The sequence below is a fragment of the Protomyctophum parallelum genome, assembly GCF_964188405.1.
Source record: "Protomyctophum parallelum genome assembly, chromosome: 22".
In the NCBI taxonomy this organism is placed as follows: domain Eukaryota; kingdom Metazoa; phylum Chordata; class Actinopteri; order Myctophiformes; family Myctophidae; genus Protomyctophum; species Protomyctophum parallelum.
Window position 1 is genome coordinate 19,204,429 of NC_139714.1, and position 24,187 is coordinate 19,228,615.

The following is a 24,187-nucleotide window of genomic DNA, read 5'->3' on the forward strand; positions in this document are numbered from 1 at the left end:
AGAGTTAAAGATCTAGAAGGGTCCATTTGGTTAGCGGTATATATTTATAGTTCTATACTAGTGTTTGTTTAAATCAGTTTTATACGTAATTGAGAATTGTTGTATGTTATTTCATTGTTTTATATATATATAGGCCCACAAAAGGCGTCGTTTGCATTCAAAGTATAGTCAAATAAAAGCAAATAAAAGCAGGCAGATACAAGCACTAAATAACTTCGCAGAGCACGGCAAAAACAATTGAACTTTTAATTCGTTTAGTGACCCCGTGGGAACATTAATTTTAATTCCCGCAGGGTACATCTAGGCAAAAAAAAAAAAAAAACGTTGATTGTATTTATCTTTATCTCTCTCTCTCTCTCTCTCTCTCTCTCTCTCTCTCTCTCTCTCTCTCTCTCAACCCAATCGGTCAAGGCAGGGTCAGAGCCCGGTTCTGCTCGAGGTTTCTTCCCGTTAAAGGGGAGTTTTTCCTTGCCACCACCGTCGCCCAGTGCTTGCTAATAATGGGGGGGAATTGTTGGGGTCTCTGTAAATTATAGAGTGTGGTATTTGACCTGTTCTATTTATGTAAAAGTGTCGTGATGAGATAACCGTCGATGTGATGTGGCGCTTTGTATCGCATCACAGCAGACAGACAGACGACAGCGCAGGCTTTCCAAAGACTTTATTTCCGGCGCAAAACAAGATAACTAAAACTCCACTGCTTTGCCACGCTCAAGGAATGTCAAAGCAGTTGACATTCACCACATGGAAATAAAGAGAAATAACCGGAGCGGATTAAACGAGCTGTCATGAAAGAGACTCTCCCTGGGGGTGTGTGTGGGGGAGGGGGAGGGCTGTTTTAGGGCACACGGTCACACACGGAAGCCAACTGTTTGCCATACTGTTGCCATATGGCACCGTCCATATGGCAAAAACGGCCAAGAGAAGGCAGACCTTCAAGCTCTCAGCCAAGGACTATTAAAAGAGGACCGGAAGCGTGGACTCCATTTTGCTCCCTGGAAGGAAAGAAGACCGTACGGTGGACTCCATGTTGCTCCCTGGAAGGACAGAAACATGCCCAATGGGCTATATGCAGCCAACACTTCCACGTTCAGCTTCCTTGTTATGTTTCTTTCCTTCCAGGAAGCAACATGGAGTCCACCGCTGGAGTCTTCGCCTTAGTCTAACCTGCACTGTGGTTGACCGCCATAGTGTATTAAAAGGATAGAGACTGAACCGGAGAATAACGTGATAAGGTGATAAGAAGCGAGCCTGCTCACTCCCTCATTGAAGGAAGGAAGCATATGAGGTCAGTTTGGGGCTCTTCCCAGGTTGGCAGAGGGAGAGTATAGCGCACAAGGACTACAACTGCCTGTAAAACGTAACAGGATTTGTTTGCAACGTTTTCCTCACCCCATCCCCATCCCCCTCTTTTCTTTTCCCAAACGTCCCTGCACTGTCCTTCCTTCCTTCCTTCCTTCCTTCCTTCCTTGGGCTGAACCGTGTGTCTCACATTCCCATGTCTCGTCCGTTGCTTCCTTTCCTTGCAGGAGGAAATCCGTCCCCAGTTTGAGGCCAAGTACTCCAAGAAGGAGAGAATGAACACCATCACCGGGAAGCCAGAACCTTACCAGGAATTCACGGACAAATACAGTCGCCTCGTCATCTCGGCGTCTGGGATCTTCTTCATGGTAATAATATTAATGCACAGACTTATAGCCTGGCAAGGCTGGCATGGGCCAGGCTAATATCACTGTGTAGACATTAGTCTGGAAGTGTGGAAGATTAATTGCCGAGGGCTGGTTACCAACATTACAAAACGTCACAGCAAACAAACAAATAGCATAGTGGGCCAAAGACCAATCTGCCCAGGGCTATTTCTTTTCAGCTGTGGCAGATGGTGGGGGGGGGGGGGGTGTGTGTGTGTGTGTGTGTGTGTGTGTGTGTGTGTGTGTGTGTGTGTGTGTGTGAGTGCACGTGCGTGCGTGCGACCTTGGTTTAGAAACAATGTATGTACATGCATAGCATGTGTTACTAATGCAATAATCCACAACAGTGTGTTCCCCAGGTTGATTCTTAGTTAGGATGGTGGTCCCCAGGTTGACTCTAAGTCAGGGTGGTGGTCCCCAGGTTGACTAAGTCAGGGTGGTGGTCCCCAGGTTGACTCTAAGTCAGGGTGGTGGTCCCCAGGTTGATTCTAAGTCAGGGTGGTGGTCCCCAGGTTGACTCTAAGTCAGGGTGGTGGTCCCCAGGTTGATTCTAAGTCAGGGTGGTGGTCCCCAGGTTGATTCTTAGTCAGGGTGGTGGTCCCTGGTTGATTCTCAGTCAGGGTGGTGGTCCCCAGGTTGATTCTCAGTCAGGGTGGTGGTCCCCAGGTTGATTCTCAGTCAGGGTGGTGGTCCCCAGGTTGACTCTAAGTCAGGGTGGTGGTCCCCAGGTTGATTCTAAGTCAGGGTGGTGGTCCCCAGGTTGATTCTTAGTCAGGGTGGTGGTCCCTGGTTGATTCTAAGTCAGGGTGGTGGTCCCTGGTTGATTCTTAGTCAGGGTGGTGGTCCCCAGGTTGATTCTAAGTCAGGGTGGTGGTCCCCAGTTTGACTCTAAGTCAGGGTGGTGCATGGTCCCCAGGTTGACTCTAAGTCAGGGTGGTGGTCCCCAGGTTGATTCTAAGTCAGGGTGGTGGTCCCCAGGTTGATTCTAAGTCAGGGTGGTGGTCCCCAGGTTGATTCTTAGTCAGGGTGGTGGTCCCCAGGTTGATTCTTAGTCAGGGTGGTGGTCCCCAGGTTGATTCTTAGTCAGGATGGTGGTCCCCAGGTTGATTCTTAGTCAGGGTGGTGGTCCCCAGGTTGATTCTTAGTCAGGATGGTGGTCCCCAGGTTGACTCTAAGTCAGGGTGGTGGTCCCCAGGTTGACTCTAAGTCAGGGTGGTGGTCCCCAGGTTGATTCTAAGTCAGGGTGGTGGTCCCCAGGTTGATTCTTAGTCAGGATGGTGGTCCCCAGGTTGACTCTAAGTCAGGGTGGTGGTCCCCAGGTTGATTCTTAGTCAGGGTGGTGGTCCCCAGGTTGATTCTTAGTCAGGGTGGTGGTCCCCAGGTTGATTCTTAGTCAGGGTGGTGGTCCCCAGGTTGATTCTTAGTCAGGGTGGTGGTCCCCAGGTTGATTCTTAGTCAGGATGGTGGTCCCCAGGTTGACTCTAAGTCAGGGTGGTGGTCCCCAGTTTGACTCTAAGTCAGGGTGGTGGTCCCCAGGTTGATTCTCTGTCAGGGTGGTGGTCCCCAGGTTGATTCTAAGTCAGGGTGGTGGTCCCTGGTTTTTCAGTGTCTCCATTAACTGGAACATTGGGATAGATGTCATTAGGAGGAGAGGGAACAGTGCCACCTACTGGTCCACTTGCATCACTTCCAGCAGCAGATCTTCAAAAAACCTTGAATCATGTTCCATTTCTACTACCTGTGCAGTGGTGGAAAGTAATTTACTTAATTACGTACTTAAGTAATTCACTTAAGTACTGCACTTAAGTAAAATGGTGAGGTATTTGTACTTGAGTGAAAATGTGTGCAAATCTTTGAATATGTATTCTTTCACAGCAAACGTTTTTGACTCATTACTTTGCTTCTTGCGGGGGGGGGGGGGGGGGGGGGAACTGGACTACTACATATTTTCAGATGGGGGTCAGCGGCCAATTACATATCATTTGGGGGGGGTCCTTCGTCCTTGACATGACGTATAGCTTGAACACAACTGAAATAGAAACTTAGGTTTTTTTCAGAAATGATTTAGAAGACATTTTGTAGAATCTGGTCTCAGGTCTAAATGGGTAAAGTAAATAATATGTGAGTGCTTTTTCCCTGCACGGCTGTGCGTGTGTGTGTGCGTGTGTGTGTGGGTGTGTGTGTGCGTGTGTGGGTGTGTGTGTGTGTGTGTGGGTGTGTGTGTGCGTGTGTGGGTGTGTGTGTGCGTGTGTGCGTGGCTTGCAGATCCTAGTGGTGATCGCCGCCGTGTTCGGCATCGTCATCTACCGTGTCATCACGGTCAGCACCTTCGCCGCCTTCGGCTGGGCTCTCATCAGGAACAACTCTCAGGTGGCGACCACCGGCACCGCCGTCTGCATCAACTTCTGCATCATCATGCTCCTTAACGTGGTGAGAGACGAGAACGCATTCTCTCTGTGTAGTTGTCAGTTCTCTCTGTGTAGTTGTCAGTTCTCTCTGTGTAGTTGTCAGTTCTCTCTGTGTAGTTGTCAGTTCTCTCTGTATAGTTGTCAGTTCTCTCTGTGTAGTTGTCAGTTCTCTCTGTATAGTTGTCAGTTCTCTCTGTGTAGTTGTCAGTTCTCTCTGTATAGTTGTCAGTTCTCTCTGTGTAGTTGTCAGTTCTCTCTGTGTAGTTGTCAGTTCTCTCTGTATAGTTGTCAGTTCTCTCTGTATAGTTGTCAGTTCTCTCTGTGTAGTTGTCAGTTCTCTCTGTATAGTTGTCAGTTCTCTCTGTATAGTTGTCACTTCTCTCTGTGTAGTTGTCAGTTCTCTCTGTGTAGTTGTCAGTTCTCTCTGTGTAGTTGTCACTTCTCTCTGTGTAGTTGTCAGTTCTCTCTGTATAGTTGTCAGTTCTCTCTGTATAGTTGTCAGTTCTCTCTGTGTAGTTGTCAGTTCTCTCTGTATAGTTGTCAGTTCTCTCTGTATAGTTGTCAGTTCTCTCTGTGTAGTTGTCAGTTCTCTCTGTGTAGTTGTCAGTTCTCTCTGTGTAGTTGTCAGTTCTCTCTGTATAGTTGTCAGTTCTCTCTGTGTAGTTGTCAGTTCTCTCTGTGTAGTTGTCAGTTCTCTCTGTGTAGTTGTCAGTTCTCTCTGTGTAGTTGTCAGTTCTCTCTGTATAGTTAGTTGTCAGTTCTCTCTGTGTAGTTGTCAGTTCTCTCTGTATAGTTAGTTGTCAGTTCTCTCTGTATAGTTAGTTGTCAGTTCTCTCTGTATAGTTAGTTGTCAGTTCTCTCTGTGTAGTTGTCACTTCTCTCTGTGTAGTTGTCAGTTCTCTGTGTAGTTGTCACTTCTCTCTGTGTAGTTGTCAGTTCTCTCTGTGTAGTTGTCACTTCTCTCTGTGTAGTTGTCAGTTCTCTCTGTGTAGTTGTCACTTCTCTCTGTGTAGTTGTCAGTTCTCTCTGTGTAGTTGTCAGTTCTCTCTGTGTAGTTGTCAGTTCTCTCTGTGTAGTTGTCAGTTCTCTCTGTGTAGTTGTCAGTTCTCTCTGTGTAGTTGTCAGTTCTCTCTGTATAGTTAGTTGTCAGTTCTCTCTGTGTAGTTGTCAGTTCTCTCTGTGTAGTTGTCAGTTCTCTCTGTGTAGTTGTCAGTTCTCTCTGTGTAGTTGTCAGTTCTCTCTGTATAGTTAGTTGTCAGTTCTCTCTGTGTAGTTGTCAGTTCTCTCTGTGTAGTTGTCAGTTCTCTCTGTATAGTTGTCAGTTCTCTCTGTATAGTTGTCAGTTCTCTCTGTATAGTTGTCAGTTCTCTCTGTGTAGTTGTCAGTTCTCTCTGTATAGTTGTCAGTTCTCTCTGTGTAGTTGTCAGTTCTCTCTGTGTAGTTGTCAGTTCTCTCTGTGTAGTTGTCAGTTCTCTCTGTGTAGTTGTCAGTTCTCTCTGTGTAGTTGTCAGTTCTCTCTGTGTAGTTGTCAGTTCTCTCTGTATAGTTGTCAGTTCTCTCTGTATAGTTGTCAGTTCTCTCTGTGTAGTTGTCAGTTCTCTCTGTATAGTTGTCAGTTCTCTCTGTGTAGTTGTCAGTTCTCTCAGTATAGTTAGTTGTCAGTTCTCTCTGTGTAGTTGTCAGTTCTCTCTGTGTAGTTGTCAGTTCTCTCTGTATAGTTGTCAGTTCTCTCTGTGTAGTTGTCAGTTCTCTCTGTGTAGTTGTCAGTTCTCTCTGTGTAGTTGTCAGTTCTCTCTGTGTAGTTGTCAGTTCTCTCTGTATAGTTAGTTGTCAGTTCTCTCTGTATAGTTAGTTGTCAGTTCTCTCTGTATAGTTGTCAGAGATTTTTATAGTATGCTGAAATGTTTAGCATGCATTTAACCCATTCTGACCTGGGAACGATTCTATAAATGTCTTCTAAATCCTGACAGTTTTCTGAAAAAGCTATGTTTCTATGTCAGTGGTTCTTCGATTTTTCAAAAATAGCAGACCTACAAGCTCGTAGCGCGCCACTCGGTGGCGCACTATGAGCTTGTAGATCTGCTATTTTTCAATAGCTAAAGCATAACGTAATGCTAACACCAAAAGGGGTTCCCGCCCAGAATGGATTAAGCATTAATAAAAACTAGGCTAAAATGTCTGACAGAGACTAGTGGACAAGAGATCAAGTAGAACTAAAAGACAAGTCATTGCATGCTTGGTTGCATGCTGAAAATAGTAATAGCTGATTAGCTTAATCTCTTGTCCACTAGTCTCTGTCGGACATTTTTAGTCTAGTTTGGATTTGTTTGACGAAATCTTCGGTATATCAATCTTAGTTTGAGTCATCGTAATAACCGCCATACCGGCGGTATGGGGGCCGGCAATAACCGCGGTAATAAAAATCCCATACCGCCCCAGCCCTAATGGATTCACGTCGTCAGCTAGGCCAGGCTAGCCTAGATCAGTGATTCTGAACCGTTTCAGTTCAAGAACGCGTATAGTTTGATAGGAATTAGACCGCAGGCCCCCATTTGATACGATCGTTATCTCTCGGACACCATGCCATTCAACACTGTACACAATACAGTACATGTTTTTTTCACTAAGACTGTCCTGACGTACCTCGAGCGACAACGCTTCCATGCAGCAACGTCGCCCACCGCTCCTATATTCACTCGCAGAGTCTCTATTTGAGCGAGCAGTGGTTACCATATTTAGTTGGTTTTTAATTTTTGGTTATTGGTTATTGGCATATTTAGTGGCAGTGGATTGTCTGTGACTATACTAGGCTACCCCTAGTTAATTGAGACCTACAGTAGAAAAACTAGTTTGCGTCAGATACTGAGTTACAATAGTTTTGCAAAAGCAGCTCCACTAGTAAAATAATGGATGTTGGCTCTGCTGTGCGACAGGACTGCAATTTCAAAGGGCTTTATTGGCATGAGAAAACATACGTTTACATTGCCAAAGCAGAAAGAACAATACAGCAATACAATCAAAACAAAAATTATGTACTTTGAAGGTCAGAATCTATGCACTACAAGGTGTAACATGTAGTCATATTTACTGGGTTCAGTGTTGATTTTGACAGCAAATTTGGATTTAGTTTTAGTAATATTTTAGTCAACCCAAAATGTTTTAGTGTTAGTCTAGTTTTAGTCTAGATGTATTTTGGCGGGCCTTGATGGCGTCATAATGCCTGGTTTTACAATTGGCTGCATGCTGAAGATGGCAAAATCTACAAGCTCACAACTGTTGAGCTTGTAGATTTTAGCTTGTAGATCTGCTATTTTCAGGGTTACACCCGAGTGCAACCAAACAGAAAATAACTTCTACTCTCTACTGGATCTCCCTCCCTAACATTTGTGACCAGATTTGACTGAGAGACTGCCATCGCGCACATTCCAGCTTTTCACCATTTTTCAAAATGAGTTAATAGCACAGGCAGACTCTTCACATACTAGAGCATGTCTGGAATAAGTGTCAAAGCTGAAATTGACATGTAAATATGAAATAAATGCTTAAACATGTAGCTAGGTGTAATGTTAGAGACCACAGAAGTGAACCTTTCAAGCCTGTTTTCTCAACTCGCTGTTTCTCTGCAAGACATTACTCTATAAGCCTTATCTCCAAAACTGGTGGGTCAAACTGAACAACCAATATGTCAATTTGAAGCTATGATTCCCTGCTTTGATATGAAATGAAAAAACAAAAATTCAAAAAAATCCAATGGCAGTCTCCCAGTCAAATTTGGTCACATTTTAGTCTCGTTTTTATTTGTTGACTATATTGTCAGTATATTTGTGACCAGATTTGACTGAGAGCCTGCCATCGCGCAAACTCCAGTTTTTCACCAGAGGAGAAAAAAACATTTTTTTCTTTTTTCAAAATGAGTTAATAGCACAGGCAGACTCTTCACATACTAGAGCATGTCTGAAATAAGTGTAAATATGAAATAAATGCTTAAACATGTAGCTATAGGTGTAATGTTACAGAGAAGTGAACCTTTCAAGCCTTTTTTCTCAACTCGCTGTTTCTCTGCAAGACATTACACTATAAGCCATATCTCCAAAACCGAACTGAACAACCAATATGTCAATTTGAAGCTATGATTCCCTGCTTTCATATGACATGAAAATACAATGGCAGTCCCTCAGTCAAATGTAGTCACATTTAGTCATGGTTTTAGTCATCATAGGTTAGTTTTTAGTTTCGTTACGTGACTAAATCAACACTGACCGGGGTTAAACCTTCCTCCCCTGATCGTAACCTCTAACCCTGTCTCTTTTCTAGCTCTATGAAAAAGTTGCTTTTCTACTTACCAATTTAGGTAAGTTGGATGGATATCTGTTGCCTTTCGTGGCATGGTGGGATTTTTCTTTCATCTGTTTTTCATTGAACGGATGAAAACTGACTGCATATTGCTTTGAACAATGCTTAATAATTTATGCTCCAACGTACGTGACAATGTCATGTGCCAAAAAATAAACCATCTACGAGCTTTCAACGCATTACGAATGTGACGCATTGTGAGCTTGAAACGGCTATTTTTCGGCTCGGGACATTGTCGTACAACATGCGAGTATAAATATGGCTTTTAAAGCCAGGTTTGTTTGTTTTTTTCGACCAATGACAAAGCTTCTAGGAACATCTTTGAATGCAGATTGTGGCCCCTAGATGTGTCACAGAGACTAAATTCTTTTTGGGAGTGTTTTACTCATTAAAGTCATTAAAATTTGGACATAATATTGCTTATAGCAGCTTTAAGTTTCGCCCTCTAGTTTGAGAGTAGTAAACTGCCACTGCACTCCCAGCAAAGTAAGGCTGCAAGGTATCGAAAATGTACCTTCATCAGGGTATCATCACGCAAAGTATACATATCGTGAGAGACAGCATTTATCGAGGTAAATACATTTTACATTGAACCAATCCCATTGGAAAAGCACCGTGGAGGAGTGGAGACGGAAGTATGAATCTGCTCCTCCCCTCCCCTCTCAACGAGCGTTTTCTGTTCATATCAAGTACTTCCCTTCCCAGTAGCCTCTGGTGAAACTACTGCTCCCTGAAAGGCAAAGTTCGGAGGCATTATTGCCTTTTGTTATTTTGTTTTACATATTTGAATTAATAGGTCTTTAGTTTGCTAAACTTAGCCTGAAGCGAAAACGACATTAATCTACATACACTGCATTTTGTTTTTCTTTATCGTAAGTCATATCGTTATCGAGGTGTTTTCAACAACATTATGGGATATCCCATGCTTTTCTAATATCGTGCAGCCCTTACAGCAACGTGTGTTCTCCTAGATAGTTCCGTGAGGGTGTTAACGAAATCCCAGGCAGAGATTCTTCCCAAGTACTGTGAGCCGAAACCTTCACCGTCAATGTGTTGTTCATGATGTCATTGTGACAGTTCACAATTTAGACATTTGGCAGATGCTTGGTCGTGGAATGATCTACAGTCCAGACTAAAATTGGCTTTGAAAGTTCCCTTGAGAAGTTTCAAAAGGATCATCTTTGATGTACAATCCAACACCTGCACATGTTTGGATATGTACTAGCCTATGTTCATGCCTATATTATTATATCGGCTCAGATCGTGTAGATTGTGTATATGGTGTATTTTGCCCTGCTACTAAAAAGTAGGACTAGTGACTTGTTGTATTTATGCATACTGTAGGTACTTTAATTTAAGGTGTATTATGGATGTTGTATTTGCTGGTTCAAAATGTAACATTGACGATGTGGTATTGAAGTGTAATTTTTATTTCTGCCTCTTGGCCAGTTCCCACTTGTAAAAGAGACGCAGTCAGCTCAATGTGATTTTACTGGTTAAATAAAGGTAAAAAAAAAGAAAAAGCTCATATCCAGAGTGAGATCAGTGTTAACACACTTGCGGTAGATCTACCTCAATTAATAAATGCTCCCCGCCATTGCCGTATAGATGTACAGCAATTGATTTGTTGTGTGTTTGCAGATCTGCCATTTTGCTATTTTTTGAGAGGCGCCAGCATGGCTTTTGAAAATCACGTCATATGGCAGCCCAGTCTATGGACTTTTTATGTTTGTTTAGGGCAGCAGTTAAACAAAAATGTACGACGTGAGACGTCATGTGGCCGATATAAATACGGGGGAAAACAAAAACGAAAATGTTTTAAACAGAAAGAATTTGCCAAAACATCAGAACAGGCCAGGGTTAATGTGGTTAACACCCTCAATCTAGAGGCTCTTTTAAATGAGTATGAAGATTAAGATTACACAATGCACATGGCACAATACATGCTGTGCATGTATTGTGTTGTAGTCGAACAACCGTTAAAAATATAAAATGAAGGAATTCATTTTACCGTTACATTTGAACGACAGCGCTGTGGCTTCTTTCCGTTCTCAGTTAATTTGCGTTTCCACTTTTGTCCCCCCCGCCCGCCCCGCCCCACCCACCCCACCAACACTACCACAGAACAGCCCAGAACGGAGTCGGAGTGGGAGAACAGTTTCACACTCAAGATGTTCCTCTTTCAGTTCGTCAATCTCAACAGCTCCACGTTCTACATCGCTTTCTTCTTGGGAAGGTGATGTTTTACTTTGTACCACACCATGTTTTGTGAAATTTATATATTTCGGTGAAATATGACGATGAAAGTGTTTTGAACTTTTCAAATGTGAACTTGTTAAAGGTATATTCAGTGATTTCACTCAAAAAACCTTAGGTTTCGTTTTTGGCTGGGACCTAAGCCTTTCGTCCAATCAGGATAGAGAGTCAAAAACGAAACCTAAGGTTTTTTGACCCCCAGGGGTTAACTGGGGACAGGGAGGAACTCCTTATATGGTCAGCACACACTATAGTAGAGAGGATTATCACAACAAAACAAAAAAATAAGTGATATTTGAATTAAGTGAAATCACTGAATATACCTTTAACAGGAGGTGCACGTACGCCCATTATGTTTACTTTGGGCCCACACTTGTTCCTGCTGCTACAGTACTAAAATGCCTGTTTAATATAGTCTTAATAATGGCATGTTTACATATTAAAGCTGCAATCGTTAACTTTAATGGCTTACCTTGAGATTTGGCCGCACTCATAGCCAAAGTGATGATTTTTTTATAAATTTAGGACGCAGAGAATAACAGACCAATGTTTCGACAGACTGTCTTCTTAATAATTACTACTGTATAATTATGTAAAATTTTTAGATTTGTTCTTTACTTGAGTATTTCCAATCATTTTACTGCTACTCCACTACATCTCAGAGCCAAAATTTGTACTTTTACTCCACTACATTTATTTGGAAACTTTAGTTACTACTTACATGGATTACTACTTTTATTTGTGGATTTTAATTTTGAGTAGAATTTAGAAAACATACATTAACCACTTCAATGCTATACCTACATTTAGGCCCTTTGAAAATAGCAGATCTACAAGGTGAGCTTGTAGATCAGCTATTTTCAAAAGATTTTGTAGGCTACACATTTTGAACTTGTGAAGTAGGACAATTCTGCAATAATAGTGTACTATATAGATATAGAGTACTTTTTCCACCACTGGATACCCTGAAGTTGGCAGTTGTCTGCCATAACGTTGGTCTGTTATTAATAATATTAACCTATAATTAACCTATATTAATAATAAAAACGTCTTTTTAAGACTCTACATCAGTGTTGTTTTTGGCAGACTAATTCTGCAGTTGATTTAGTAGAACAAAATGTATTTTGGTGCCGTCGTAATGGCAGATTTTACACTTGGTGAAAATAGCCGATCTACACGCTGCAACGAGTTGTGGGCTTGTAGATCTGCTATTTTCACCAAGTGTAAAATGACTTATACTGGATCTCTTGTCCACTAGTCCCTTCCTAACATTTTAGTCTAGTTTTTATTTGTTGACTAAATCGGCAGTAGGCTATATATTTAGTCTTAGTTTTCATGTAGTTTCCATTTAGTTTTCGTCGGTGAAAAAAGGCAGTCGACGAACATTTTTCGTCCTAGTTTTAAGTCCACGAAAACGACACTGCTCTACATTTAGATTGTTTTGCCGTGGGCCGACGTCACTACAGAGACTGGTGTGCGTAGCATCCTCCTACACACTACCTGATGAATTGAACACAATGGTTTTTACTTTGATCTTCAGTCAGTACCACTTATCAACCAGTAGTGGTCACTGCCCGACCACAGAATCTCAATTTCTCAATCGAAGAACAGGTTTTTGTTTCATTGATTGAAATATTTATTAACAGTTTGCAGAATTACAGTACATTTCAAGCACAAACTCAATACAAAGACTGTTAACTGTGAGTGGACGACCCAATAAAGCATTACACTTGTTTACAAGAGGGTCCACCATGTTCAATTCATCAAAACATTTAGAGACGTACAAATAGACACTTCTATAGTCAAAGGACAGAACAGGATTTCATCATAAAGGAGGTAAAACCAAATATAACCGCCACAGTTGTGTTAGTTATGCTGTATCAACATACATTTGACATTTGTATCAACATACATTTTGACCATACATATAGCGTTTTAATCACCAAAAAACTATGGATTGCAGTTTTAAGCAGGTGTAATTCCTGCTGCTATGAGATGTTTAAAAACAAATATATATATATTGATAAGCATCATTGTGCTTGTTTTCTATGAAAAAAAAAAGATTTACAGGGAGACCTGGTGCATACATACGCCTCATCAACCGCTGGAAACTCGAAGAAGTGAGTACCGTAAGCACTTGACTTTCCCATGTGGGAATAACAGCGAAGCATTTATGGAGCCTGGGAATTCTAAATGGTAAATTATTCTGTTAGTGTTCACTAACAGAAAATCTGCTGCCAAGCGTTCAACCAACATCATGATTAAGCATTATTTTTGCCAGCAGTATACTCGTGGGAACATCGGATAAGTCTAAGGGTTGAAGGGGGGGCGTATTAAGAGAGCTTATCCCTTTTAGGGGCTCGGGTAATTACTCCCCAGCGGTTGAGCTGGGGAAATACAGGAAAGAAAAACTCTGTGTAATGTGAAATGCACAATACAAGCTGCAGGCACAGTCAGTGGGTTGTGACCAATGCAAACTCATACTGTATGCTTCTCTTAGCAATGTTTACAGCTGTTGAGAACTATTTCAGATGCACAAACCTGCCAGAAATGCAGTGTTTCCAGTGTTTTTGCTATGCCCGTAGGTGCCAAATCCTCCAAAATCATTCAGTACATAAAATCCTGTTAATCCATGTTAATGGCATGGCATTTTTAATAGGCCTATACTATAGTATTCATTGCAAATGTGCTTCCTTTCAAAAGTGCCCCCTGTGTAAAGTACCTCTCCTGTGCATGTGGAAGTCATCTTGCATCAGTGAAATGAAAGACATATTTGGGCATGCGACAACACTGTTGAACGCAAACGTATTATGTGGTTGCATCTGAGCTTTGATTGATTTATTAATTGATTGATGAAGCTGCTACGCAGCAGAATAAGAGTAATTCATTTTGTTGTTACACAATACGCACACAGACCACACACACACACGCGCACACACACACACACACACACACACACACACACACACTATCTTTATTTGCGTTCACATTTAACAAGAAATTAAATTAAACATAGAGGGTATGCACATCCATAACTCGAACTTAAATCGAGTGGCAAAGTGAGTTTAACCTTGTTTAACGTCACGTTTTAATCATATAGGACTTTTTTCTGTTTGGCTGTTAATTAAGGCCAGAAAGTGGTTTGTTGCCAATGCCACTCAGTATAGGCGTTCCCGCATAACTTCCGCGTATGATGATGATTACCACTCACTTTATGCATGTGCATACCCTCTATTGTGCACATACAGTAATACCCAATGCAACATTCTGTGTGTGTGTGTGTGTGTGTGTGTGTGTGTGTGTGTGTGTGTGTGTGTGTGTGTGTGTGTGTGCGTGTGTGCGTGTGTGCGTGTGTGCGTGTGTGCGTGTGTGCGTGCGTGCGTGCGTGCGTGCGTGCGCGCTGCGCGTGTCCAGTGCCACCCCAGTGGTTGTCTCATAGACCTGTGCCTGCAGATGGGGATCATCATGGTACTGAAACAGACCTGGAACAACTTCATGGAGCTGGGCTACCCGTAAGTTACGTTGGGTGGGCCTTCTCGTCTGCGTTGTACTGGGCTACCCGTAAGTTACGTTGGGTGGGCCTTCTCTTCTGCGTTGTACTGGGCTATCCGTAAGTTACGTTGGGTGGGCCTTCTCGTCTGCGTTGTACTGGGCTATCCGTAAGTTACACTGGGTGGGCCTTCTCGTCTGCGTTGTACTGAAGTGTATAGTTAGTTGCTGTGAGAGTGAGGTCTATAGCCAACACCAACCTCGGGATTCCTTGATCGCTGCCCTCCACAATTTCCTATCCAACATCAGGTTCTTGAGCTCTACATAGGTGGTACGCTTCTTTCCCCTCCAGGCTTTGCCCTGTGGTTGGCTCCCGTAGGGTCAATTTACTTGCCTCTAGTTCTGGGTGCCTGACGCAGTGCCCTGCCAGCCTCATCCTTCTCTCTCTGACTTTGTCCGTATATGCAGGTATATGTCTCACCTGCGTTGATAGCCTCGGGTGAGATGACGCATTTACTGTAGGACTCTATAACTAACAATTTGTTTCTTGTATCGATGACTTTTTTATGTTAATATTGCCGAATTAATCATTCCTAAAAAACCCTACACTGCCGTTGTTTTTCACTAACCTTTGAAGAATCACCCGATAGTGTACGTCGCTCCATTGCATGAACGTGTGCCTTAAAAATAGTGCGACCACATGTCCTAATGTCGGAAAATATTCCATGATGGCCGAGTGACAACAAGGAAGAAAACAAAACAGCCGCGGGTTGCACGGCACGCCGCCATTGTCCATAGCGTTCCATCGGTGAGAGATTACCCAGCGACCCAGCAGAAGCTAGTGAGACTAGCTTTTTTTATCCAAAAGTGTGGCGTGTCACAAAGTAGCTGCGGAAAACCTCATAGGTATCGCCCAAAGAAACAAATTAAACATAACCCAGTTTACTCTGATTCGGCAGGCAAAGACAAAATCAATGAACTCAGGAACTCAGAAAAACTGTACATCGAATAATCAAGAAGGGTGTCATGAAACGCCATAAAAGTCTAGGCTGATCCAGAACTGGTATTGCTTTGTGCTGTACACTAGTAGGCTGATCCAGAACTGGTATTGCTTTGTTCTGTATTGTGTAGGCTGATCGCGAACTGGTGGACACGGCGGAAGCTGAGACAGGAGCATGGACAGACGGCCAAGGACAGCTTCCCTCAGTGGGAGAAGGACTACTGCCTGCAGCCCATGAACGTCTACGGACTCTTTGATGAGTACCTGGAGATGAGTATGTTCACACTCTCTGTGGTGTCTTTCAGTTCTACAGTTTGGGTTCACTACTATCTCTGTGGTGTCTTTCAGTTCTACAGTTTGAATTCACTACTATCTCTGTGGTGTCTTTCAGTTCTACAGTTTGGGTTCACTACTATCTCTGTGGTGTCTTTCAGTTCTACAGTTTGGGTTCACTACTATATTCGTGGCAGCGTTCCCCCTCGCACCTCTTCTGGCGCTGCTCAACAACGTCATCGAGATACGCCTGGACGCCTATAAGTTTGTCACACAGTGGCGGCGGCCGTTGCCTTCTCAAGCCAAAGACATAGGTAGTATTCGATTACTGTACACACTGTAGGGCTGTCAAGATTATAAATTTAAGTTGGCGATTAATTGTAACACAAATTGTATTGTGCTTTTGGCATTGAGCATTGGAAACATAAAACTAAATTTCTGTTTGTTTGTTTGTTTGTTTGTTATCACAAATTGCATGGGGCAAATGCAACAAATAACTATACAAATAATTTACTGAGAAATGTTACGATTTTATGCTTTCAAAATAATGAATTGCGGAAATAGCTGAACTACAAGCTTACAACTTGTCACAAAGTCTTGAAGTGCCATGTTATAGTTCAACTATTTCTGCTGATTATGACGAACATTTTATGGCAAATTAAATAAGGTTTATCACAGGCATCTGGTATGGCTTTCTTACTGAGTATTGTTTGATCAGGGTGCATGTGTTTGGTCCGACGGGCTAACAGTCCGCCGGCCATTAGTCCAACACCCTATCCTGGCCTGAACCTAACCTCCCACAAGGAAGCTTACAGAAGGAAACGTCATGGTCATGTGACGCTCTCTGTGACACTCGGTGGCAAATCTCACACCGGAAGTTCGATGGAATACAATGCAGTGGATGGGAGCTGCCTGGACCAGCTCGTGAACAAACACTATTTATGAAACATTGAGACCTTTGTCCTATAATTGGTTCAGGAATATAAAAGAAGACATAACACATTATTGTCTGCTGGGTTGCTTTTCGATGTGTACACTGTGTAGTTTTATAGAGGCAAACTAGTTTCTGAACTGCCAAGTATATCGCGAGACTGTTCACTGTTTCCTGTCTGGCAACCAAATCTTGCGATACCTCAGAGACAGAAACGACATGCACCTGCCACTGTTTAGATGCCTCAATAAAATGATGTGCTGTGCACATCGAAAAGCAAGTTATTGGAAAACAACCTGTGATATATGTCTTCTTTAATATTCCTGAACCGATTATATGACAAAGGTCTCAATGTTTCATAAAATAGTGTTTGTTAACGAGTTGGTCCAGCTGGCTCCGTCCACTGCCATGTATTTCATTGAACTTCCGGTGCGAGATTTGCCACCGACAGTGTCCTGGCACAGCCCAGTCATGTGACTTTTCCTCTCCGTAAGCTTCCTTGACCTCAGGGCAAGCCTCAAAGGAAGTTTTACAGGGATCTGGTATGGCATTCTGACTCAGTGTGTTTATCCCAGGGATCTGGTATGGCATTCTGGAGGGCATCGGGATCCTTTCCGTCATCACCAATGCCTTTGTGATCGCCGTCACGTCGGACTTCATCCCTCGCCTCGTGTACGCCTACAAGTATGGCCCGTGTGCGGGGCAGGGCCGCGCCGGCGAGAGGTGAGAGGGAAGTGTTTCTCTGTGTGCTGTTTTTATTGGTACCTGTGTGTGTATATATACCGGTTACTGCTATAGTATTCCTCTTTTATTGGTATATCTATACCGGTTACTGCTATTACTCTTTGTGTCTTTGTTGTTGTTTATTGATTTTCTTTTCAGCACAATAAGTAATTTCAAAACAATTATTGACATATATTTGCCCCCCCCCCCCACATCCCCATGGCAGCACAAATACAAACAAAATCTTATCAGGAAATGTTTTGACAACAATAAATACAGAACAAAAGAATTATAATAAAATAAAATAAAATAACACATTACATACAGTTAAACAAACAAATGCACAATGTCCGTCACAGTACCCCCACCACACAGCTGAATACTCCAATTAACCACTTCTTTGTGTCTCTTTGCTCCTCCTAAAGCATTGGCTTCGGATGTTATCAGACAATTTACTCTAATGGCCGTCATCAGCCCTATATCATGACCATGCAATGGAGCCAGTATGGACATTTCCTACATGCTGACGTTATCAGCCATTGTTGACGTTGGTCCGACTACTAACCCTATATTACTAACCCCTGTCCCTAACCATATAACCTTAGTCTTAACCGCCTTCTTCAGCTTCTTCTACACAACGGTGGAGTCTGTTCTTCTATACGGCAGTGGATGCTGGACCCTGGCCTGAAGCCAACCCTGCAGTAGTAGTCTAGACGGGTGCTACACCAGAATTCTGCGTGCAGTATACTTAACATCAGCAAGAGTGTAACATGTTACCAACAAGTTTCTGTTTGAGGGAATACCAAGGGTGAGCAGCCAGGAGAATGAGACTAGCGGGACACTGCCAAAGACACCAAGCACTGCCAGCCAGCAAATTTGTGCTGTGGGAACTGGGAACCAACACACGGGCATCGATCACGAGGACGCCCCCACACTAACATACACGGATGTACTCGAGAAGTTGTACAGCGCAGTTTGACTTTGGTTTCCCTTCGGTGGTAGTAGTTTCACTTCCGCGTTTCCTAGTCGCCTACTCGCAGTACAGTAGTACAGTAGGCAGTACAGTATGTAGGGCAGGTACTGGCTCCATTGCATGGTATAAGGAGCACACTGACTTGAATCGGTTGATAACATCCGAAGCGGGTGCCCTAATGATCCTAAAAACATGTTAATTGCAGTTAAACTGGTTTTCCTGCGACTCTGTGCCTGACAGCGCTACCATACGACCACCACTGTGTGCTTGTGTTCCGTCTCCTGCCCAGGTGCATGATGGGATACGTGAACGCCAGTCTGTCGATATTCCGGGTGTCTGACTTCGAGGAGAAATCGGAGCCCAGGACCAACGGATCAGAGCTGTTTGGGCAGGCTGTGAAATACTGCAGGTAAACGGTAGCAGTTTTTCCCTCAGCTACTGCAACAGCGATTATTATTATTATCTTTATTTTATTTTAAGAATTTCATCCCGTGGACAGTAAGTTGTCTATTGAGCATCTACTGTATTCCAGTGTTGATTTGGACAGCAGATTTTGATGTTTTAGTCATATTTTAGTCATCTGAATAAGCTGCGACGTGTTGTGAGCTTGTAGATTTGCTATTTTCACATGCGAGCGTGACCAAACGCCAAAATGACAAAATGCCTTGTCTTTAGTTGCACTGGATCTCTTCTCCACTAATCCCTCCCTAACATTTTAGTCTAGTTTTATTGGTTGTCAGTGAAAAAAGGTAGTTGACAATGTTTTTTGAGGGGCGCTCGCCACTAGCCCCTCCCATGCCCAGCTTTGTGTGTTTTTGCAGTGCGACGCGTTGTGAGCTTGTAGATCTGCTATTTTCAGCATGCAACCAAGTGTAAAATGTCTTATACTGGATCTCTTTTCCACTATAGTCCCTTCCTAACATTTTAGTCTATTTTTTATTATATTTAGTCTTAGTTTTAGTCATCGTAGCTTATAGTTTTAATTTAGTTACCATTTAGTTTTCGCCAATGAATAAAGGTTTTGAGTCGATGAAAATCAATGTATGTATTTGTTCTTGTCTTGGCTCTTTGTGAGAAAATTTTTCGTCTTAGTTTTAGTCGACGAAAATCAACACTGTCCAATATGTGTTCGTTCTTGTCTTCTGGCTCTTTGTGAGAAAAATCTTCGTCTCAGTTTCAGTCGACGAAAATCAACACTGTCCAATATGTGTTTGTTCTTGTCTTCTGGCTCTTGTGAGTGATGATCTCGGTACCAATGTGATTGGCTCATAGGTACCGTGACTACAGGGAACCTCCGGACTCCCCCGAGCCCTATGCATACCCGCTGCAGTTCTGGCACGTGTTGGCAGCTCGCCTGGCCTTCATCATCGTGTTCGAGGTCAGTTTATAATAATAATAATAATAATTAGTGATGCACCGAATATTCGGCCGCAGAAAATGGCTAAAAATGCATTTTCGGCCTATTCGGTTTTGGCCCGAATAGGCAGAAAATATATCTCCGAATATAGTGTATGAAATTAATGCATTCAAAAGAGCTGAATAAATGTTTTATGGACCCATAATAGTGATTATTATTTAAGTTAAGTTTTGCCATAACCATTTATTTTGCCATAAATCAGGTAGCTTTAAGGTACGGCCATGACAGCAATGGTAGGAAAAAAGATCCTTGTATTTCACTAACCAATAATAATAATGGAAGTGAGTGGCACTTCCATTTGAACACTCTCAGAGAAGTCAGACGGATGAGCCCTGGTCTCGCCCATTAGTTGTTGTGATATTTGGTGTGCTAGAAGCAAATCTGACCTAAGGTTGATGCTAGAGGAAAGGGAAGAGACACATTATATAACAACGTTAAAATATTGACAACCAACAATGTCCACCACAAGCCCAGCATGGCGATGACCCCCATGCATGCACTGTGTTATTCACAGCACCTGGTGTTCGCCATCAAAAACCTGATCGCGTACCTGATCCCAGACCTGCCCAAGGACCTGCGCGACCGCATGCGCCGCGAGAAGTACCTGATCCAGGAGATGATGTACGAGGCCGAGCTGGAGAGACTGCAGAAGGAGAAGAAGGAGAAGAACGAGAGGAGGAAGAGAGAGCGGGTCCATCACAACAAGGAGTGGCCCTGAGGCAAACAAAGATGGTGGGTTGGTCGCCGCCTTGTTTTGTTTTTTATTAATATATTTTTTAGGCTTTTTTTTGCCTTTATTGATAGACACAGTAAGTTGACAGCAAAGTTTGTCGCGATCGGGACTCGAACCCACGACACGCTGGCAGGCTGGACTGCTAGGCCAGCCCAGACGCCTTCTTGTTTATCATTGGAATTTTGTGCATATATTCATAGCTAGTCTCGCGTAGCCAGACAGCTATTCCACAATCTCCGAATGTATATAGAGTCTGGAACTACATCTCCTGAATGTATAGAGTCTGGAACTACACCTCCTGAATGTATATAGAGTCTGGAACTACACCTCTTGAATGTATATAGAGTCTGGAACTACACCTCCTGAATGTATATAGAGTCTGGAACTACACCTCATGAATGTATATAGAGTCTGGAACTACACCTCCCGAAATACAAGCAAGGAAGCCAATGAAAAAATATATACTGCATGGTTCCGTTCAGAATTCATTGACGTCTCCCGTATTTCCAGAAAATAATAAATACTCGACAGTGGGCTCGATTAGAACCTGGCTCGATAAGCCTAATCGATAAGGTGCTCGTTATCAATATAATATATGAACTAGCTCCATCCCTTTTGGAGCTATTTAAACAATTTCTTATTTAAAATGTCCACTGCAGTTAATTGGCACCATAGATATTAAAAAAATTGATGCCTCATTGGCTGCTGCAGGTCGTTGTAGCCATGTGTTTTGACGGGAGGGGCGGAATAATTTACACTGGTACGCCGGAATAGTCACGTTGCCACTCAAGTGACTACTGGCCAATCACATCGCATCTTTTCCGGGACTTATCAGACCCGAACATGCGCTCTGTGACGCACGCTCATGCTTCCGCGGGGCTTCGCAAGGAATCTCTGGATTTTTTTTTGCCCTCCCTTGAGCACAGAGCCGAAAGGGGCGTCTACCTTTATATGTCTATGGTTGGCACAAACAGCGTCTTGTAACCCTTCTTTATTGTCTGCAGAACAGGGTCTGTTAGACCCACCCTCCACCAAACTAAAAACTAAAGGTGACAAATCATTTCAGGCCGTAGCGGCCAAACTTTGGAATGCTCTTCCACTAGCGCTGAGATTTTTAAATGACCTCAAAACATTTATTTTTAAACAAGCATTTGTGGATGGTTAATAACCTTTTTTATGATGTATTTATGATACTCATATTTTCGTCTTGTTTGAGCTGAATTGTACAGCACATGTTTTATCTGCATTGTTTGCTTGTTTGTTCTGTATTTTTATTGTATGTAAAGCACTTTGTGAGTCCTCTCTGTGAAAGGTGCTACATGAATAAAATGTACTTACTTACTTACTTGCTAATGGCACTCTAAAGGCAAGTTCATACTCCAGTTTTAGGGGATAAGGTGACCATTGAAAAGTACAACATGACATCACGCTGCAGTGATAAGCGAGTCTCACCGCTCACCCCAACACATCTCTCTGTTTTCACTAACCACTGTTTCGGTGGTCACCTTATCGGTATGAATAGGCCTTAAAGGAGAATTCCATGCTAGAAGGCTTTCTTACTTTTATTTGTAGTTGTTACATCCCCACCAAAAGGTCCAGGTGTTATTTTGTGCAAAAGCGCATTATTGGCTATTTCCCCTACCATAAGCCCTCAATTAATTTAATTGAATTGCATTGAAATGAATGGGGCAATGGGATGTTGTGCTAATTTGCGGCACACTTTACTACTTATTTTGATGGAAATAAGCAAATTAGCACAAAAATCCAACCCCCATTGAGGGTTTATATTAGGGGAAATAGCCAATAATGCACTTTTGCACAAAATAACACCTGGACCTCTTTGGTGGGGACGTAACAACTACAAATAAAGGTAAGAAAGCCTTCTAGACTCCCTGTGTCCCCTAGGGTAGGTACCCTCACAAAAAACATGCAGTAATCCTGGTCACTAAACTGCCTCCCCCTGGCCAGCCGGGGCGCCTGATGGAGGGGAAAGGAACTGGTTGGAATAACGTGTTCCTTACACGCGCTACGTCCAACCAGGGAAAGTCACCTTGTCAGGTGTAAAGGAGCAACTTGGACACTCAGGCATGAAGGAAGCATGAGTTCAAGTCCGTTGCTCTCCCCTTGTCCCCCATATATGGGGACTAGGTTGGTGGAGGGTGTGTAGAGCCCAGGATCACATTAGATGATTGACACAGGGGTGAAAAATGGGTTACAAAATCGTGGGATAATTATTTTTTTTATATATATATAAGAAAGCCTTCTAGCATGGAATTATCCTTTAAGCATCCTGCCTGATGGTAAGAGGTCACATTCAGGGCGAAGAGGGTGGGTAGAGTCATTGTAAATCTGAAATCTTGCCTTTTTGCTTATGGAGCGGTTGTATAATTACTGTATGTCCCCAAGTTGCTATTGTTAGCAATAGCAGGGCAGCAGGAGGTAGAGGATTCTTTGTCTCAGTGTGCCCTTGAGCAAGACACTGAACCCCTAGTATGCATTAGTCTTGCGTGGCCAGGCGGTTGCCTCTAGAATTTTCAAATGTTTCGGTCGTACAGACACGGAAGCTCTGATAAAGCAAGAGATAAAGCCTCCTCCCCACTGCTGTATCGTCTTTACAGTCGTGCAAATGTATTCTAATATAAATCAAATCATCTAAGCATGTACAGCTTACTGACATTGCTGTAGGCCTAATCAAGTCTAAAGGAAATCAAAGCTTGAACTTTCAGCTTTTCAGAATCTGTGTGACTGTGCACGTTGCAGATATCATACAGGTGTGCATTCTGTGTCGTTGCTTTACAGAGGCGTCACTTGTCGTGTCGGCCCAAGTTGCGTACGACGACACTCGGCGAGGCAGAAGGAAAGGAAAAAGAGCCAGGTCCATGCATGACTGTTCGGCCTCCATAACTTTCTCTTTGTTTTTTTCTGTGCTGTGGACCAACAGCACCACTAAGTGGACAGTTGGGAGAACTTCATCCAGCATGCGTCTGTCCTAATTCTGCCAAGCTTTTTTTTACAGTGAACTGTAACTATCCTGCAATCTGGATATAAAACATGAACATTCAGCAAAGAGTCATTTTGCTATTTATTTTAATTTTTTAATTATTTCGTGAGCAGGATTGTTCCTTTCAAACGGTAAAATTCCTTCGGAACTTGAATGTAAATGTCAGACGATGACGACGAGAAAAATGAGAACTTTTACAGGCTTATTGTTATTAAAAAAAAGAAAGGAATCTCTTTCTGTGCTTACTGAATGACAAACCCTGTTTACACTTCTTTGTTTCTTCAAAGGAAAACCTCCATGCAACAACGGCGTAATATTTGCTTTATTGTAAATACAGAGATATTTAAGCGAATGACAAATAGGCCACACGCTCTGCTATATTAGTGTTGCGCAATAAATGAATAAAACTTATTTAGAGTTATGCTCCATCAAACCTGTGGCCCGAGGTCATAGTTTGGTCAAATTGAAATTGCTTTCCATTAAAAAAATAAATAAAATAGATTGATAATTGCGTAATAAATATTATTTATTGCAAATAAAGGTGATTATTTCACTGTCTGTTTTTTGTTTGTTTTTTTTACCTTTTTCTTCATATAAAAGAGTGTACAGACGGGTAACTAAAGAGAAACACAATGATATAACATAGGAGCACGATACAGACTCAGCTATAATTATACTAATCGATTGAATCAATTGATCAGTGGAAAAAAGGACATTTGAATAGTGATGGACATGGATCACTTTTCCACCGGGACACGGGTCAACAGGGCTGGACTGGGACAAAAATTCGGCCCGGTCATTTTCGCGTGAATTTGGCCCAGACCGGCCCACCACAACCAGCGCGCAGATAGCAGAAACTCTACCGCCCGCTCCGTCGAGGCACACACAAACAAACAAGCCCTAATAATACCACCACTTTTACAGAACAACATAAATGATACA

The 24,187-nt window shown here is 42.7% G+C and overlaps 1 protein-coding gene across 1 annotated transcript in view; it reads left to right on the plus strand.

Annotated features, from left to right (window-relative positions):
• The window catches only part of LOC310853802 (anoctamin-4-like), a 59,311-nt gene extending 36,091 nt beyond the window's left edge, over positions 1-23,220 (plus strand). Inside the window, exons 14-26 of the mRNA XM_083758264.1 lie at positions 1,530-1,670; positions 3,954-4,118; positions 8,411-8,447; positions 10,574-10,685; positions 12,768-12,825; positions 14,120-14,217; positions 15,326-15,468; positions 15,629-15,781; positions 16,974-17,121; positions 18,384-18,503; positions 19,367-19,472; positions 20,026-20,243; positions 23,044-23,220. Of these exons, the coding sequence (XP_083614390.1) occupies positions 1,530-1,670; positions 3,954-4,118; positions 8,411-8,447; positions 10,574-10,685; positions 12,768-12,825; positions 14,120-14,217; positions 15,326-15,468; positions 15,629-15,781; positions 16,974-17,121; positions 18,384-18,503; positions 19,367-19,472; positions 20,026-20,229 (1,485 nt within the window). The 3' untranslated portion in view covers positions 20,230-20,243; positions 23,044-23,220. The remainder of the gene's footprint in view (positions 1-1,529; positions 1,671-3,953; positions 4,119-8,410; positions 8,448-10,573; positions 10,686-12,767; positions 12,826-14,119; positions 14,218-15,325; positions 15,469-15,628; positions 15,782-16,973; positions 17,122-18,383; positions 18,504-19,366; positions 19,473-20,025; positions 20,244-23,043) is intronic.
• Positions 23,221-24,187: the final 967 nt, after the last annotated feature.